Below are 19496 nucleotides of genomic sequence, written 5' to 3' on the forward strand. Positions count from 1 at the left end.
AGGAATTTAAACTACCAACTACGTGCAACAAATGGGAATGGAGAAAATAAATTTTATGCTATTGCAGAAATATTGATTTCATTCTTTTTTATTAAATAGAAATTCTAAGCCTTTGGTTTGTTTGAGTTGTGGATTATTTTACATTGTTGAGAGAGGGAAGTTCTTGTGTAAAACGTTTACTTAAGATAATTTGATGCCAGGTGTCGGCACAGACACAGAAGCTAATCCTCTTCATCTGGATCAGAACTGGTCAGTAAAGATGATACAGGGGAACGTTTCCTGAATATTGAGTGTAGCCTAGTGACGTAGCTCATAGAACCACTGCCACAAAGTGCCAGAGACACAAGTTCATTACTAACCTTGGGTGCTGTGTGTGTGTAGCTTGCACTTTTCTCCCTGTGAAGATGTGTGCTGTCCCTAATTGCTCTAGTTGCCAAATAAGTTGCCCTTAGTGTTAAGGTCAGTGGTAGAATCTGGGAAGAGTTAAATGAGAATGTGGGGAGAATAAACCATTAATACAGGATTTGCATTAATGATGTCGAGGATTGCTGCAGCCTCAGTAGGATTGCCAGTTTCCATACTGCAGGTCTATTCCAGAGGCAGCTTCGGAATCCATTACCATTTAGATAATAAGGTCTCAATTTATAACTTGGAGCAAGGCTTTGACAAAATGTGAAAAAAAAAAGCTCAAAGCTAGAACAAATTAATGTATTTCAGAATGTAAACAACTTTAAAGACCAGAGATGGTAATGGGAATTGGCTACAAATAAATATACATTTGTTTAAATCTTAAAACAAATTCTGCAAATTGTGACAAAATGGCATTGAAATACATCTCAGACTCATAGTGTGTAGACATTTTCAATAACAGTATTTTTGTAATATGTTTAGTACACCTCAGTTTAATTGGAACATCGTCATACAAAACCTACCATAGTCCCACGTAAAGGGACAAATATTTTTCTCTTTGTGATAGATTATGAGCATCATGGAAGTGGAAAGCATAGTAGAGAAGTTTTGAGATTCTGGTAGCAATCTATAAAGCTTAAAGACATAGCCACCAAGGACAGTGATAAATTCAATGGTGCGCCAAACCCCAGACATCTCAAAGGTGTATTGGGCTGGAGGAAAGGTTTGGTCAAGGCCAATGAAGTGTATGAAATGTCAAGAGCAAAAATCTCAAACTTGTCTCACTATTTGATATGATTGTGCCTGCACTGCTCCAGACCTCATCACCTTTTCCATACCAGATCCCCTTAGGATTAACACATCAGGTCGACCATCATCCACAGGAGGAAAAGAATTGTCAATTGACAACAACCGCATCAAACATCAACAATTCCTTTCCTCCCACAGGTGCTGCTCAACCAACTGAGTTCCTCCAGCAGATGGTTTGTTGCACCAGGTTCCAGGATCTGCAGTCTTTTGTCACTCCAGTTCCCTGTAGGCCTCAATGACACATTCTTTTACAAACTTAATCTACACCCTTTTTAAATACCTCCAAGGATCAATAAGCTCAGAATGGAGTTTATCACTGGGGAGCTGAGTGTGTGGTATTGGCCTAATAAAACAAAATTATTCGTCCCAATGCTAAGTTGGTAGAAATTTTTGATCTTCCATTACAGATGATGCCTTTATCCGCTAAATATTTCCACCACTTTTCTATTTCAGTTTCACAGTGTTTGCAATTTTTTTCCTAATTTTCATTTCAAATAATTATTTGACAATTTAAAAACAGTGGGGTAATCAGAAAGAGGGGTCCCCGAAGACTATGACAAATTCTGAAGATGCACTGTGGAGATTATTCTGTCTGGTTGTATCAGTGTCTGGTAATGGAGGTTCCGATGGACAGGACTGAAACAGGCTGCAGAGGATTTTAGACTCGGCCAGCTCCATCATGGGCACCAACCTCCCTGTCACTGAAGACAGCATCAAAGGCAGGGGCTCATGAAGGCGGCTTGCAACGTTAAGCACTCTTGCCATCCAGGACATGGCCTCCTCTCATTATTACCATTAGGGAGGAAGTACAGGAGCCCGCAGACACAGACGCAACCTTTTGGGAACAGCTGCTCTCCCCCCCCCCCCCCCGCCATCAGATTTCTGAACGTTCCATGAACACAACCTCACTATTTTGCTGTCTTTTGCACTTTTTATGTATTTTTAAATCTTTTTGGTTCCTTAAGGTTGTTATACGGGTTGGAGGGGGGAGAGGAGGACTGGTAATAAGGATAAGCTCTGCACTACCTATGAAACGCTCCCAAAGGCATTCACCTCAAATAGCCTCTGACAACCAAGTCCAGCTCCTGGCCTTGAAGTAAGGCTTAGCTACTAAGCCCAGTGGAACTGTTTCTACTGACAGGAGGAGTAAAGGTGGGTTGCTGGCACCTTAAAATAAGTCACTTTGGGCAGTGGGAGTCATCAACCGTAGCTGGCAGCTCATTTGGAAAGAAAGCTCTGATTGCAAACCTCCGCTGGCTTCGGCTATACCCACTCATAGGAAGGGCTTCGGGAGTAAACCCAAGGAAATTGTCACAGCTGAGGTCTCTCAGGTAGTCCTACATTGAGTTTAGTTCTCACAGCTCCCTCTGAGACTCACTTGGCCACACTGACAGAAGCAGGTGGCGGCCACACGTTCTTCTGGAATGGACACGGCAGCACCGAGCATCGCAAAGTAGGAATCTGATCTGCTATCAAGAGCCACTTTGTCCAAAAGCTTACCAGTCTGCCAAAAGGATTCAGTGATCGTCTAATGACCATAAAACTACCACTGAGGAACAAACACAAAATCACGCTGATCAGCGCCTACGGCCCGACGATAACCTACCCAGAGGATGCCAAAGCCAAGTTCTATGGAGAGCCTGATTCCCTGATTGTGACTGTACCCAGGTCAGACAAGCTCCTTGTCCTTGGAGATTTCAATGCTTGGTAATACCTGGGATGGAGTCCAAAGGCTCTATAGGGCAGCCAAATGGAAGAGCCACAGCCTGAAAACCTGTGTCATGAACGACGTCCACCTGGCAAACCATAACAAGATGTCTTGGATGCATCCTCACTCTAGGCACTGGCATCTGATTGACTATGTAATCACCAAAAGGCTGATGGTCACAGTGACCAAAGCCTTGTGTGGCAGGGACTTCTGGACAGCTCACAATCTGATCGTTTCCATTCAATGTCCAGATTCAACTCAAACGATGTCCACAGGCAAGGAAATGTGCCAAAAAGCTCAACATCAGCAAGCTGAAATTGGGTACTATAGCAGACTACCTGGTTAAAAGCCGCCAGTCACAGCTCACCAAGGTTCATCTTGGAGGGCATGTTGGCAAAGACTGGGCTGCTTTCAGAGATCCCGTTCACTCTGCCTCCTTCGAGGTCCTCAGCCATACAAGATCGGTTAGATGAGAATGATAAGGAGATAAAAGCTCTCCTACGGGAAAAGCACAGGCTATACAGACACTATCAGATCAATCCTTCCTGTATCTCCAAGTTAGCATTTCCCAATATGCACTGAATAGTTCAAGCCAAACTTAGAAAGATGCATGACTCTTGGCTCTGCAAAAAGGCTGATGAGATTCAGGGCTACATTGATAGAACTAAACACGGTGTGACCCTCAGCCTTCTGGGACCTCGCCGCTCCTAAGCTCAGATGGCAACACACTCATCACCGAGAAGCCCAAGATTCTGAACAGATGGGCAGAACATTTTGAATCTGTGCTGAAGAGACCATCCACCACAAGCGAGGAAGCAATCAAGTAGTCATCAACCATGAGATGGCCTCTCTTTCCCAAGAAGAGGAAGTCAAGAAGCCAATAGACCAGCTGTCAAGTGGCAAAGCTCCTGGAGCAGATGCTATACCAGCGGGGGTCTACATAACAGGCGGTCCACTCATCACCAGCAAACTGACAGTTTTTCCAGTCCTTCTAGGAGAAGGATTAGATTCTGCAAGAAATGAAAGATGCATCCATTCTACACCTGTACAAGAGGAAGGGAAACTGCCAAGCATGTGAAAACCACAGAGGCATCTCTTTGCTCTCAGTAGCCCGGAAAATCTTAGCCAGATTCCTGCTAGACAGGCTATATGCTCACTGGAATGAGGCCATCTCCTAGAAGGTCAGTGCAGCTTCAGGAGAGGAAGAGGAGCTAGCGACATGCGAGACAACTGCAGGAAAAATGCCAGGAGCAGAACAGACAGCACTGCACCACCTTTGTCGATCTTACCAAGGTCTTCAACACCGTGAGCCGAGAGGGATTATGGAAGATCATGGCGAAGTTTGGTTGCCCTGGCAGATTCATCACCATGGTCATGCTTCACCAAGGCTAGTGCCAATTTTGAGAGACTACGTGACACTGTCTGGGGGTGAAGAGGAATTACTCTTTAGACCCAGCTGGAAGTTTACTGCACTGTCATCATACCGACCCTCCTCTTCACATGCGAAACGTGGACTGTGTACATGATTCATTGCATAGACTGAACCACTTCCACATGTCATGCTGACGGAAGATCATAAAAATCAATTGGCAAAACAGAATTCCTGACACGGAAGTGCTGCCTGCAGCAGACATGCCCACCATCCACACACTGCTGACGAAACAACAGATGGGCGGCCATGTCGTCAGATGATCGCATCCCCAAGCAGCTGTTCTTCAGGGAGCTGTCCACAGGCGAGCGCTCTCCTGGTGGTCAGTGAAAATGATTCAAGGACACGCTCAAGGCCCTTGAGATCGACCACACCTCTCGGGAACATGCAGCCTTGACCCGCTCATCCTGGTGCAGACTTCTCAATAAAGAATCACAATGCTGAAGCAAAAGGGAAAGGACTACAGTGGAAAGAATGCACAGCAGGCACCTCATCTGCAGACTCTTCACACACTTGCCCCACGTGTGGGTGGTACTTCCCAGCCCGGATTGGACTCATCAGTCATCTCCAGATACAGGAACAACAAACACACCCACCCGCAGACGTCAGCAGTCCTCATCGTTCGTGTTGGACCCGCACACACATTGAGTTCAACGCTGACTGGCAACACCTGTCACACTGCTGATGCCAAACTGGATCAGGTCCCTGCCGTTCCTTCGGGTTCATCAGTTGTGTGGAGAGAGGGAACTTGCTACAGGGGCAACAGCTTGCTCTCCATATCGTACTGCCCAGACTTGTGTATCTAGACAGCTAAGACACAACATACATGGTCGGTCCCCACCAACGGAGACCTTGCTCATATCTTAAAACATAGTAATATTTTATATACTACATTGTACTGCTTGCCACAATAAAAATCAAATTTCACAAGTTTCACAACAGTGATAATAAATCTAATTCTGTATGCCAGAAACTGGCTGTGTTTTGAGATGATATTGCCAAGAAAAAACATGCAAATTGTAAAAGGTAGATCTTTCAGCACAAGAGATTAGTACAGAAATGAGAAGGGAAGTCATTGATAATCTCAATCACAAAAGGTGTAATTAGTAATAAGGTGTTCTATTACCATGGCAGAAATGCAAAATTATTTCATAGACAAGATGGTGGTCATGGTGAGGTTGGATTTCAAAATCACAATTGTGAGAAAGGCTAGCATGAATTTGGGAGGCTACTCCCTCAAGGTGTTTAAGTTACAACTAAGCAGGGTGAATGTCGACACTTACCAGGGTGAAATACGACTTGAACCACAGAGTTATTCCATTTTGAATGTGGGGTATGATTTCTTTATCAACCACATAAGAAGTGCTGCTATATTACGTGAAATGCTCCTTCACAATAACTGGTGACGAAATTGGATCATGCTTGCCCATGAGAAACCTTCATCGGGTAACGGTGTTTAGGACGACAATGAATGTCCTCCATCTCTGTCTGTTCACACCGTCACACACAGATGTAGAAGGATACTTCATTGCTGTTTCCTTAACAATGTTTTTTGACCAGTCAGGATTGTTAGCCCTGAGTTGAAGCCCCAAACCTGGAGGACTGGTGACACTGGCCTTTATCTTCTGACCTGTTTGGCATGGGGGTCCCGACCAAGAGCCAAAGCACCAGGCGCTGACTCCGGCCAATATCGCTCTCTGGGTCACTGAGGCACGCAAGCCTCCAAACCCTACAGCAAGGCTGTGGTCCTCCTGGAAGTAACTCTGGGGCAATTTGGTTTTAATATCACAGCTCTGGCTTGGGATCGCTACAAGTCTAGACACTTTCTAACTGTTGATCCTTCTGATCCCATGCACAAGCCTCCAAGTTTAATTATATTAATACATGAAATTAGTTTTCCAGTCTTATCCCACTTTCCAACTCTTGTCCAGAGTATTGAAGGTTATAATAATTCATGTGCACATTGAAGCATTTTCAAAAATATGATGGTGTTTCTCCTTCCACTACCCTACCACCTAACAATGCTGGTACTTTCCCCATCTGAAAGAAATGCTCATGTCTAATTCTTCCAGCAAGTACTACAAACCTTCACTCCATATTGATTACTCTATCATGGGAAATTACAGCTGAGGACTAACTTCAGTTATAAACACCAATTAAATCTTTCCTCACTGGCTTACAAATAACCCGTCTAAATAAAAATGCTCCACCACGGCCCACCACTGCAAATTTCACCACAATAGGTTCTCCTTTCCTAAGTATGCACTATAAAATGAACTGTTGTTTGTCTGGATTAAGCTGACATTGGGGGAGTGAGAGGTACTGTAAATCAGTACGGGACAGGCGGGTCGATTATAGCAGTGGAGATTAACACCTCCATTGGGAGTCGGTAGTGTAACTACACTGAGGGGATTCTGAGTGCGTCACGAGGAAAGAACGGTTGTCCTGGTGACCAGTGACTGTTGTTCCTGGTATAACAAGGTCGAGTTTCCCTATAAATGACCCCAAAAATAAAACCTACACAATTTGATGAAACTTGTCCAAACGAGACTCACACTGGTAAGTGCCCAGTCGAATGTTCAGACAGACACGGTCTCTACAGCATTTCACTCTGGAAGAGGTCTGTATTGGCATAGATTCTGGCCATGTCACCACTGAAACATATTCTACCTATCATTTTTAAGTTAAGAAGAGTCTTTACTAGAGAAATTTTCCTGATGTTATTAATTGTATTTCAACTTCACCCTTCATCAATTCTTAAAACTTTCTCTTCCTGATAACATTATTAACTTGTTCAATCGTCTGTCTGATTCTTCTTCTTAAAGCCCACGTAGAAATCGTAGCTCAGAGTTCAATGAAAATTCCCACAATTAAAGTAATTAACTCAATAAACTCCTGCGTGAGCTTTTTTTTACACTTTTCGGATTGTAGGTTGCATTAACGAGAACTTTCTAACTTGTCAATGGATAGCATATTTTATTTCCGTTCACTCTTAAAAGATTTTGCCTAGTGGAACCTGTGTGCGTAACGAAATACACAGCCTTAATCCGAAAGATTCAAATACAAAACACGACAATATTTCGGCTGCTATTGATTTGATCAAACAATTTATCTTTATCTTAGTTGAAATTAATGGAAAGGCTACACGCCGAACTATCGATATTGTTAAAATACTTGAAGATTAAATTTAGGTAATCAGAACCCTACTTGAAACAATTTTTTCAAAAAACGTTACGTATTTAAGGTTTCTATATTCGTTTCATTCACGTTAAAGGAACGTGAATGCATGTTGAATAAGCTGCACATTTTTTTTAAAAAAAGAGGTAAGTCTAGACTGGATACCACCATTGTAAATAGGTATGATGCACCAGCCCCACATATTGTTTGGACCACATTCGAGATGCTAAAGCAACGTATTAACAGAATATTCAAGTATGTCGTCTTCACCTTATTTCCTTAATGCTTTCCAATTTGCACATGATCTCCTGCTCTTCGGTCATGTTGCTTGCAGCAGATGTGCAGTGAGAATGAGAATAACTGCTAACAAAAGAAGTCTCCCTGTAGCAGCTTCACACATCTCACAGTGAGCGAGCACGCAATCAACACTAGACCTCGGGAGTTGCAGTTCTTCCCACCCAGAACAGAAAGAAAATTCCCGAGTACAAACTACTACTCCCGTCAGGCCCTGTAAACCTCCTCACTTCCTGTTATTCAGGACTCCTCTGGGAAAGTAGGGAAAGGAAACCCTCAGAACGTTTCATTCTCTTTTAACACTTCGAAGGGAAAAAAACTACTCGGTTAAAGTGAAACTTCACAAGCTGTGATTGTGTTTTTTAAAAAAAACTTATTCAAATGTTTACTCATCACGATGAGCGTGTTTAAAATTTTTCTGAAAAAATGCTTAAGTCTAAACGGTGAAAAGCTATGCTGTGTGTAAAATACGTCTTCGAAATGCAAAACGAAAATTTTTTTGGGAGTTGTAGCCTTTTCAGATTCTAATCCTACGTCAAAAATATTAGCTTGCATGTTTTCTGGTGTGGATGTGGTAATTTAATCCTTAAATGAATTTGTTACATTTCCTCGCTCTGTTTTTTGTTTTAAAAATATTCTTCCCAACCGTTCAATAGTAATTGTCGTCACAAGAAAGAGAACCGCTCACAAATGGGAAGAATTATTTTAAATTGTTAAACAGCTGCACACGAAATCTAGCCAGCAAGTGAAGGATTGATTTTTTAAAGTCAACAGGTCAAGTTGCATCTTTAGGTACAGGAACAAACTTATTTTTTTCCAGGTTGAATACCTTGCATTAGAAGAGAAAATAAAGTAGTATTGACGTGTAGGGATGGAATGGATAGGACAAAGTCATCATTGATAAAATGACGCCAGGTTTGTCCTGGGATCAGTAGGAAATGAGACCACGTGATTGACAGGTTAACAGATATGGAGAAGAAAAAAGCTTTGAAATGAGAGCAGTTTGAAATTGAGAACAGACAGAGGTAAGTAAAAGTTGTTACACCAAATTGGATGCAGTACAAAAAACACAAGAAGATAAGAGCACAATAATAAAAAAGCAATAAATATATAAGATACCTTGTATATACATTGATTCTATGTCAATAAAGTGGTGCTAGGCACAGGAGTGTTTGTACATAAGACGAATGACAGGACATAAAGTACTGCTGGTGGGTTAGTTGGGTAGTGGTGTTGATCAGCCTTACTGCTTGGGGAAAGTAACTACTGTTGAGTCTGGAGGTCCTGGTGTGGATGCTATATAGCCTCCTCTCTCTTAGGAGGGGGACAGACAGTCCATGAGCAGGATGGGTGGGATCCTTCATGATGTTACTGGCCCTTTACCAGCATCTTTATGTATACTGGCCCTTTACCAGCATCTTTATGGATTCCTGTTAAATTGGACACAAAAAGACCAGTACATTTGGACCCAGCTAAGCAGCTGCCCCAATCAGTCAGTTTCATTGGAATAGTTAAGGTGTAAAAAGACAAGTTGCCATTTAATTGAATAACAAATTGTGTATTTAAATGAAATATAGAACAGATTAGAATGCTATAAATAATACTACAGTACTCTAAAACTTTGTATTAGTTCCTAATAGTTATCAATGGAAGAATCCAGCTTACACTGCCATATTCTTCCAGTCGACTGAAAAAAATCAGCATAGACACCTGGTGTGGATAATGGGCAGCCTTCATGTAATGCTATCGATGATTGCATCCTCCAAATCTTAATTTTCATTGTAACATTCAAGATGAATGTCCGTATCTTCAGTTTCCTCATAGTCCCTAACTTGTTGAAGTAGTGAAATAGTTTACTTTTCATTCCTGCCCATTTCTGGCATCTCCAAACCTGAAAGCACAGTGAGCTAAACAATTCTGGTTTGTCTTGCTGCTTATTTCCCACCAATTATCAGTGACAGCAATCATTGCTTTTTGAAAACAAGCACACGCAGTTGACACTAGTTTAAAAACTGTTTATTCTGATCACGGTGCACCTACTATGTAACGGCCACAGAAGTGCAAGTGTCTGAAGCTGGTTAGAAATTGTTCAGCGACAATTTCAATTAAGTGGTATAGTGTCCAAAGTAAATGAAAGGAATCCCAGCTATTTTCTTGATTAGCTTTAGTGATTTGTGATGTCCCAATTAAGCAGTTGTCCTGATTAACCGATGGCCCAATTAACCAGCATCCACTGTATATGCTGGTGCCGGTGAATCATTGGGCAGTTGTAACTACCCGTGTAGAGCTTTCCAGTGAAGTTTCCGTGCCATGCAATGATGCAGCACGCTAGGACGCTCGCTACTGTACATCTGTAGGACACAAATAGAGACGTGCATAGTCCAGCTCCCTCCAGCCTCCTCAGAGAGTAGAGATATTGGTGAGCTTTCAATTTTAAAATAGAATTCAGTATTTAGCCTGGAAGGCCGCAGTGTGCTCAGAAGGAAGATTAGGTGACGTTCCTCAAACTTGCATAAGCAGGAGTTCACAGACAAGTTGATCAGAGCAGGAGTTACAGTGACAGGAATCGGGAAGGTCAGAATCAGAATCTGTTTTATATGACATGCAATTTGTTCTGACCTACCCCTATGGGCAGAGTACAAACCTTAGTGTAGACTGGGCTCATGCTAGTCTGTAACATTGTCCTTTCCTGGGGCATGCTGAACCTTGCCCCCCCCCCCCCTTCAAGCTTCCTACTGGAGTGGAGCTAATATACTTCTAATGAGAAACTGTTCAACCTATAGTGCCGACATCCCAAACCAAAACTCACTCCAGACTCAATCACTGAGCTGTTACATGCAGACAATGTTTACATTTATACACATTTGGTGGTCTGTGTTCAAGAAATCATCAACTCATTCACAGAAGCAGATGTGTGGATAGTGCTTGCACTAGCAAGACACTTGTACTTTACCAATCTGCCTTCTCTGTACACTGCCTCTGATATTAAAGATTCAGGACACGACCTTGTGGAATGTTGTACATTTCACGCATCCCAGAAGCCTTTTTGGTTAAAGGAACAATAGTGCAGACTATCATCTAAATGGGGAGAAGGTTCAAACATCAGAGGTGCAGAGGGATTTGGGAGTCCTCGTGCAAGACTACCAGAAGGTTAATTTACAGGCTGAGTCCGTGATAAAGAAGGCGAATATAATGTTGGCATTTATTTCAAGAGGAATAGAATATAAAAGCAAGAAGATAATGCTGAGCCTTTATAAGACACTCGTCAGGCCGTACATGGAGTATTGCCAACAGTTTTGGGCCCCATATCTCAGAAAGGATGTGTTGTCATTGGAGAGAGTCCTGTGGAGGTTCACGGGGATGATTCCAGGAATGAACGGGATTAACATATGAGGAGTGTTTGGCATTTTGGAAGGAACTGGACTCTCTGATGGTGGTGTCTGAAAAGAGGATGCTGTCCAAGTTGCATGCCATCTTGGACAATGACTCCCATCCACTCCATAATGTACTGGTTAGGCACAGGAGTACATTCAGCCAGAGACTCATTCCATCGAGATGTAACACTGAGCGTCATAGTAAGTCATTCCTGCCTGTGGCCATCAAACTTTACAACTCCTCCCTTGGAGTGTCGGACACCCTGAGCCAATAGGCTGGTCCTGGACTTATTTCCAGTTGGCATGATTAACTTATTATTATTTAATTATTTATGGTTTTATATTGCTATATTTCTTCACTATTCTTGGTTGGTGCAGCTGTAACGAAACCCAATTTCCCTCAGGATCAATAAAGTATGTATGTCTGTCTGTCTGTATTCACTGGAATTTAGAAGAATGTGCGGAAATCTCATTGAAACCTACCGAATGTTGAGAGGAGTAGATAGGGTGGATGTGGACAGGATGTTTCCATTGGTGGGGGCATCCAGAACTAGATGGCACAGCCTCAAGTTTGAGGAGTGCCCCTTTCGAACAGACTTAACAATGAATTTTTTAGCCAGAGAGTAGTAAATCTGTGGAATGCTTTGCCATAGACTGAAGTGGAGGCCAAGTCCATGCATATGGTTAAGGCAGAAATTGATCATTTCCTGACTGGTTAGGGCATCAAAGGATATGGTGAGAAGGCTGGTGAGTGGGATCTGGCATCAGCCATGATAGAATGGCAGAGCAGACTCGATGGGCTGAATGGCCTAATTCTGCACATGTCTTTTGGTCTAAGGCACCTTTCAGCAAAGAAGAGAGATTGTGATGAAGTTCATCATTGCCATTATTGTCACTGTAGCTGACTTGAGGAAAAAGGTATTGAGGATCAAGACTTCAAAGCTGGCATCAAACTCATGGTGTCTTGGCCAGCAGCGATCCCTGCCATCCACGGGCTCTTCATGTATGTGCATGTTTTCTATGTTTCTATACAGCACTGTGCAAACGTCTTGGGCACCCTAGCTATATAAATATGCTGAAGACTTCTGCATGGCTCTGTATATTCTTTCTACAAAATACTCTCAGTCCATCAGTCCACCAGTAGAATAAGCAAGTTTATGCCCTGGCCTAGGCCCAATTCTGAGAGCCTGATAACATTCAATTTCTCCATTAGACAGGCTACATCAGTCACGTGCCTGCTTAATGAAGAAACGGAAACAAACACTAATCCACAGGAAAAGATTACCAAGTGGACAGAGCAGTTTCAAGGATACTCTCAAAGCCCTCGTGAGAAAATGCAGTAACCACCACTGATTCTTAGCAACCATTGTATCATGATGGCTTAAAGTAGAGAAGTAGCATTTGGGATAGTACTGAGAATGTTGAGTCCCCGCATCAGAATCACAGTATAAATGGCAAAAGGCTGTACTTCCTCTCAAACTACCCATTCTTTGAAATTTCCTGCCTCATCTGTGTCTCTAGCCCCCATACCGATCTCAACAGTCACCTCAGAACCCATAGAGCATTAGAGGAATCAAGTTAATCCTGAGTAATAAGAATAATTAGTTCTGTACAGCATCATAGGTCAAGTGACTTATTCTTGTGCTACACTGTACTACACAGTAGTGGCCCTTCGGCCCACAATGCTGTGCTGAACATGTACTTTAGAAATTACCTAGGGTTATCCATAGCCCTCTATTTTCCTAAGCTCCATGTGTCCATCCAGGAGTCTCTTAAAAGACCCTATTGTATCCGCCTCCACCACTGTCGCTGGCAGCCCATTCCATGCACTCACCACTCTCTACGTGTTTAAAAAAAACAAACAAACAACGACAACTTACCCCTAACATCTCCTCTGTACCTACTTCCAAGTACCTTAAAACTGTGCCCTCTCATGTTCGCCATTTCAGCCCTGGGGAAAAGGCCTCTGACTATCCACATGATCAATGTCTCTCATCATCTTATACACCTCTATCAGGTCACCTCTCATCCTCCATCGCTCCAAGGAGAAAAGGCTGAGTTCATTCAACCTATCCTCGTAAACTAGACAAATTGTGAAGGAGCACTTGGTGTGCACTCTAACTTATGCCCCCTTTCCTCATGACGAAGTCAGAGATTTCACAACTTTCACTACTTTATTAATGAGAAAAGAAACTCACTACTTGTTAATAATTGTCCTAACTAACTGGATTTGTTTCAGCATCAGATAATTGGTGAAATGTGTAAATGTCACAATAGAAGTGAGATTTCATTCACAAAATATTTCAGTTCCTCATAGGGACTAATTTTCCGAGCCATCAGGAAACCATTTTGAAGATCAGAAATTTATCTATAGCCTTAAGGATTCTTCAAGGCAGAACACACAAAACCCAAGTATGAGTCTGTGATGTCCAGTGCTATCATGTTTGCTGTTGTGTGCTGGGGCAGCAGGCTGAGGGTAGCAGACACCAACAGAATCAACAAACTCATTCGTAAGGCCAGTGATGTTGTGGGGGTGGAACTGGACTCTCTGACGGTGGTGTCTGAAAAGAGGATGTTGTCCAAGTTGCATGCCATCTTGGACAATGTCTCCCATCCACTCCATAATGTACTGGTTAGGCACAGGAGTACATTCAGCCAGAGACTCAATCCACAGAGATGCAACACTGAGCGTCATAGGAAGTCATTCCTGCCTGTGGCCATCAAACTTTACAACTCCTCCCTCAGAGTGTCAGACACCCTGAGCCAATAGGCTGGTCCTGGACTTATTTCCACTTGGAATAACTTGCTTATTATTTAATTATTTATGGTTTTATATTGCTATATTTCTACACTATTCTTGGTTGGTGTGACTGTAACGAAACCCAATTTCCCTTGGGGTCAATAAAGTATGTCTGTCTATTTCTGACAAAACTATTTTTGTATCGAAATTCATACCCTCAAACTACGATAGCCATATACTGCAACTTAACTCTAAGTCATTAAACATTATTAATGCAGGAAAGAACATGGATCGTCACCAAAAAAAAAATGCTTATGCTGGGAATGGAAAATTTGTTTTCTAAAATTGTGTATCTGAAGAGACAATCACATCAAGGAATTCTTAAGTTCATGTTTTGGACACTATTGAGCCAATAAAGAGTTTTAGAAGGTATCATTCTCAGATAAGTATGCACACAAACCTTGTAATAATTAATCTCAAGTCCATAAAACATCTATTTCCATATCTATTTTAATTTAAATTTAAAATCTCAGCTGTTATAAAATGTGGAACTTAGTTTGAAACTCTGCATCGTTCCTAATTAAAAGTTTGCTACCCCATTCTCTAATTGGTGTCAATGTGAAAAGAGCCAATCAGAAGAAAGCAGAAGCACTCACAAATCAATTACAAATCATTGCAGTCTTTTATTAGCTCTGATGAAGGAAAATTCGATCCTGGGTGCTGTTCTGGCTGTATAAGATGCCAACAAGCTCAACCAGTAGAACCCATTGAGGGGGCTGTTGAACGTGGGCTAAAGAGAATGCAGCAGTGCATTGAATGTGGAAATTGAATAAAAAGGAATTGAAGCTTAAATCAGTATGAGGCATGTTGACTTTGGGACCCTTAATAAAGTTTACTCACTTTATAATGACAAATAATGACTACTTATTGAATGCATGAAGAAATTGGAACAATGTCTTTTCCCAAGATAGTTACTTCAGAACAGAAAAAAAATGTCCATTGACTGAAAACTATTTTCCAATCTCATTCAAAAAGCTGTATGTGCCCAAAGAAAGCACGATGTAGGTAAATCTCTTCCTCATATTAAATGCTAACGTAATCTAAATTTGGTAGGTAGGAAAACTGATGTGTGGGTTGATTCTGTGTGGGCATTTCCAAATTGTTTGTAAGCTCCTTTACGGATGTGCTATGCAAAAGACAAGTTATGTAAAAAATTTATGTGCATTGATTATATTTAGAGCAGATAAAGGCTAATAAATTGAAAATGGCAAGCGGTTGCATATAGAATTTATTACATAACCCTCAATAGCCTAGTCTGAAAATTCAGTTTGTAATCAATTCATTCAGATTAGGGAAGATTAACGCAGTGTCCTCCGCTCTGTCTCCGCACCAATCCTAACCTTGCCATCAAACCCGCAAAGGAGGAGTTGTTGTAGTGTGGCACACTGACCTCTACCTTGCTGAGGCCAGGCAGCAACTCGCAGACACCTACTCATACCTACCACCCAAGGAGGACCCCACTCCACACCCTCAGAAAACTGCCTGTGACACTCTTACTGACCTCATCCACTCTGGAGAACCAGCCACTGCTACCAAACTTAGCCCACACTGCTCACTTCTGCCTCCTATACAAGATCCCCTACCCTGTTCAGATAGGCCCACTGTCTCTGCCCACTCCTGCCCCATTGAACTCATGTCCACATTCTACCCCCTTTGGTTTAGCCCTACATCTGTGACACCTCTCTTGCCCTCGATCTCCTCAGTAACTTTCAATTCCCTGGTCCTGGCTGCCTCATCTTCACCATGGATGTTCAGTCCCTATACACTTCTATCCCCCATCAGGAAGGCCTCAAAGCCCTCCCCTTCTTTCTTGACAGAAGAACTAAGCTATCCCCCTCCACCACCACCCTCCTTCATCTGGCAGAACTGGTCCTAACCCAGAACAATTTTTCCCTTCAGCTACTCCAACTTTCTTCAAATCCGAGGGGTAACCATGGGCCCAAGCTGTGCACTTTCTTGATCTCTCTGCCACCACCTCTGGAGACAAACTGTCAAGCTACATCTTTCTTAAACCTACCAATTCCCATAGTTATCTGGAATAATCTGGAGTTATCTTCTCACCCTATCTCCTATAAAAATGCTATTTCCCTTTTCTCAGTTTCTTCGCCTCCACCACATCTGTCCTCAGGATGTGGCCTTCCATTCCAGGACATCAGAGATGTCCTCCTTTAAAGAACTGGGTATCCCTCCCTCTACTATTGATGTTGTCTTCACTCATGTCTCCTCCATTTCCCATATATCTGCGCTCACTCCATCTTCCCGGCATCATAATCGTGATAGTCCCTCCTATTCTTACCTACTACCCCATCAGCCTTCACAATCAACACATTATCCTCCGCAACTTCCCCCATCTCCAAAGGGACCCTACTACTAAATATATCTTCACCTCACCCACCCTCCCCCCCGGTTTCCACAGGGATCACTCCCTCCACAATTCCATTGTCTATTCATTCCTCCCCATGAATCTCCCTCCAGGCACTTACCTCTGCAAATACCCTAAGTGCTGCACCTGCATAGACACCTGCTCCTTCACCTCCATTCAAGACCACTAACATTCATTTCAGGTGAGGCAGCAATTAACCTACAAATCTGCCGGGGGCGCCTTTTCTGTCCAGAGCTCCCAATGCAGCCTCACCTACGTTGGTGAGACCCATCATAAATCGGGGGACGGCTTTGTCAAGAACCTCCACATGATCCGCCACAAGCACAACTTCCCAGTGGCCAAGCACTTTAATTCTGATTCCCATTCCCATTCTGATGTGTCAATCCATGCATTCTCTTGAGCCAAGAGGAGGAGGAGGAGCAACACGTTATTTTTCATCTGGGTACTCTCCAGCCTGATATAAATGTTGATTTCTCCTTCTAGTGAACAAAATTTCCACCCCCTGACCTTCTCATCTGCCTATTACTTCCCATTGAGTCCCCTCTTTCTTTCCATCTCCAATTGTCCACTCTCCTATCAGATTCTTTCTTCTCCAACCCTTGACCTTTCCCACCCACCTGGCTTCACCTATCACCTTCCAACTAGCCTCTTTACCCCTCCCTCCAACTATTTAAATCAGGCATCTTCCCCTCTTCCCTCTCAGTCCTGAAGAAGGGTCTTTGCCTGAAATGTTAGCTGTTTACTCTTTTCCACAGATGATGCCTGACCTGCTGAGTTCCTCCTGCATTTTGTGAGTGTGCTTTGGATTTCTCATGTCTGAGAATAGGGAAGTTACAGGTTTGATCTCCTGCTTCACAGTCTAATTAATTTCATTTTGAGCAGAAGTATGGGTTAAAATTAGTAACATTGTTCCTGTACTAGAAAAAAAATCCATGGTTCCCACCCTAATTAGTATTCAGTAATTCCTGTCAAAAAAGACACTGAGTGAAGGAACTCTCGGAAAGAAAATGATTTGACACTTAGCTATGGTGCTTTCAATCAATGTTCCCTCTAATTTGTAATGACCAGTGTGCACAAAAATTTCGTGCTGTGCAATTTTTTTGCAGTGACAACAGCGTGTGCGCACTGAATTTTTAAGTGGAAGTAAACCTGAAGCTATTCTAAGGATAATAAACCATCCTGCTTTAAATGAACTAGCAGTTCTTTTGTGCTTCATGACCTTTGCTTCTTTAGATTTTGATATGGTGAATCAATAATTTCTTCAATAAAGACAGTATAAATATGCCAGTTCTTAAAATCTGCAGACTCCACGTTATCAATACCATCCACATCAGAAACCGGAAAAAGGAAATGTGATTGTGTATGATCAGGAAATATACTTAGCACGCCAACAAGGTAGAGGGTGACAACCTTTTGTGCGCAGTTTAAATTCCTTTGTGTGCTACTAGCAAAAGATGTGTGCGTGCGCACACGCACACACCTTAGAGAGAAAATTGTTTTCAATGATAGACTTCATTGGTGGTCGTTCATTAAAGTTTCCCTCTCAGTTTTTATTCTTAATTCTATTTGTTACATGCTTAAGTATTTATTTTCCAATATACAGATAATTACTTCAATAGATTTGCTACATCTTTTGGTAAAAATTAAATAAGTGCACATGCAAACCTGGAAACTATGGATGGAAGTTTGTAAATTTTAGTTCAGCCGTTCATGCAACTGGAAAAGCTGTATTTTAAAAGAAATATAAACTGTTAAGTAAAGAACATGTGCAACAATGTTCTATGTAAAATTGCTCAGAAGCTAAATTTGATGTCATTCTTTACATTCTAGATAGATTGAGTTATGTTTTGTAACTCCAAAACATTAAACTAATCAGAAGAAAATGAGAGACCAAACTGCAAGTCAAACTTCCTGTTTACTTCAAGAGAGGCACGCACATATGACATCTAGCATCATGACATATGCAATTCACATATTTCATACATATAATCACGAATAATTATTTAAAGGTTCCTAAAGTTGTCAAGCCGAGGAGTGGTAGTGGGGACAAGCTCCCACTACCTAAAAGTGCTCCTCATAGCATGCGACTCAAATGACCTCTGACAACCAAGTCCAACTCCTGCCCTTCTCGTGTGGCTTAGCCCCTAAGGACAACATCGGTGTTGTGGAGAGGGAAGACCTGCAGCATGGGCATCTGCTGGTCTTCCATACAACCCTGCCCCAGGCCAGCGCCCTGGAAACCATGAGGTCTCGCAAGACTAACGGATGCTACCACCAATTATTTAAACAAAAAGAATGCTTTGTCAAATAAGAGGAAGTCTGCAGATGCTGGAAATTCAAGCAACACACACAAAATGCTGGTGGAACACAGCAGGCCAGGCAGCATCTATAGGGAAAAGTGCTGTCGACGTTTCGGGCCAAGACCCTTCGTCAGGACTAACTGAAAGGAAAGATAGTAAGAAATTTGAAAGTAGGAGGGGGAGGGGGAAATGCAAAATGATAGGAGAAGACCAGAGAGGGTGGGTGAAGCTGAGAGCCAGAAAGGTGATTGGCAAAAGGGATACAGAGCTGGAGAAGGGAAAGGATCATGGGATGGGAGGCCTAGGGAGAAAGAAAGGGGGAGGGGAGCACCAGAGGGAGATGGAGAACAGGCAGAGTGATGGGCAGAAAGAGAGAAAAAAAAAGGAGGGGGGAAAAAGCTAAATATATCAGGGATGAGGTAAGGAGGGGAGGAGGGGCATTAGCGGAAGTTAGAGAAGTCGATGTTCATGCCATCAGGTTGGAGGCTACCCAGCCGGTATATAAGGTGCTGTTCCTCCAGCCTGAGTGCGGCTTCATCTTGACAGTAGAGGAGGCCATGGATGGACATATCAGAATGGGAATGGGTTGTGGAATTAAAATGTGTGGCCACTGGGAGATCCTGCTTTCTCTGGCGGACCAAACGTAGGTGCTCAGCGAATCAGTCTCCCAGTCTGCGTCGGGACTCACCAATATATAAAAGGCCACACCGGGAGCACCGGACGCAGTATACCACGCCAGCCGACTCACAGGTGAAGTGTCGCCTCACCTGGAAGGACTGTCTGGGGCCCTGAATGATGGTGAGGGAGGAAGTG

At 42.7% G+C, this 19496-nt stretch overlaps 1 protein-coding gene across 1 annotated transcript in view; it reads right to left on the reverse strand.

The window, feature by feature from the left end:
- The window catches only part of zc4h2 (zinc finger, C4H2 domain containing), a 42222-nt gene extending 34266 nt beyond the window's left edge, over positions 1-7956 (reverse strand). Inside the window, exon 1 of the mRNA XM_073058054.1 lies at positions 7803-7956. Within this exon, the coding sequence (XP_072914155.1) occupies positions 7803-7855 (53 nt within the window). The 5' untranslated portion in view covers positions 7856-7956. The remainder of the gene's footprint in view (positions 1-7802) is intronic.
- Between the last annotated feature and the right edge of the window lie 11540 nt (positions 7957-19496).

This window comes from Hemitrygon akajei, chromosome 10 (genome assembly GCF_048418815.1).
Source record: "Hemitrygon akajei chromosome 10, sHemAka1.3, whole genome shotgun sequence".
Classification (NCBI taxonomy): domain Eukaryota; kingdom Metazoa; phylum Chordata; class Chondrichthyes; order Myliobatiformes; family Dasyatidae; genus Hemitrygon; species Hemitrygon akajei.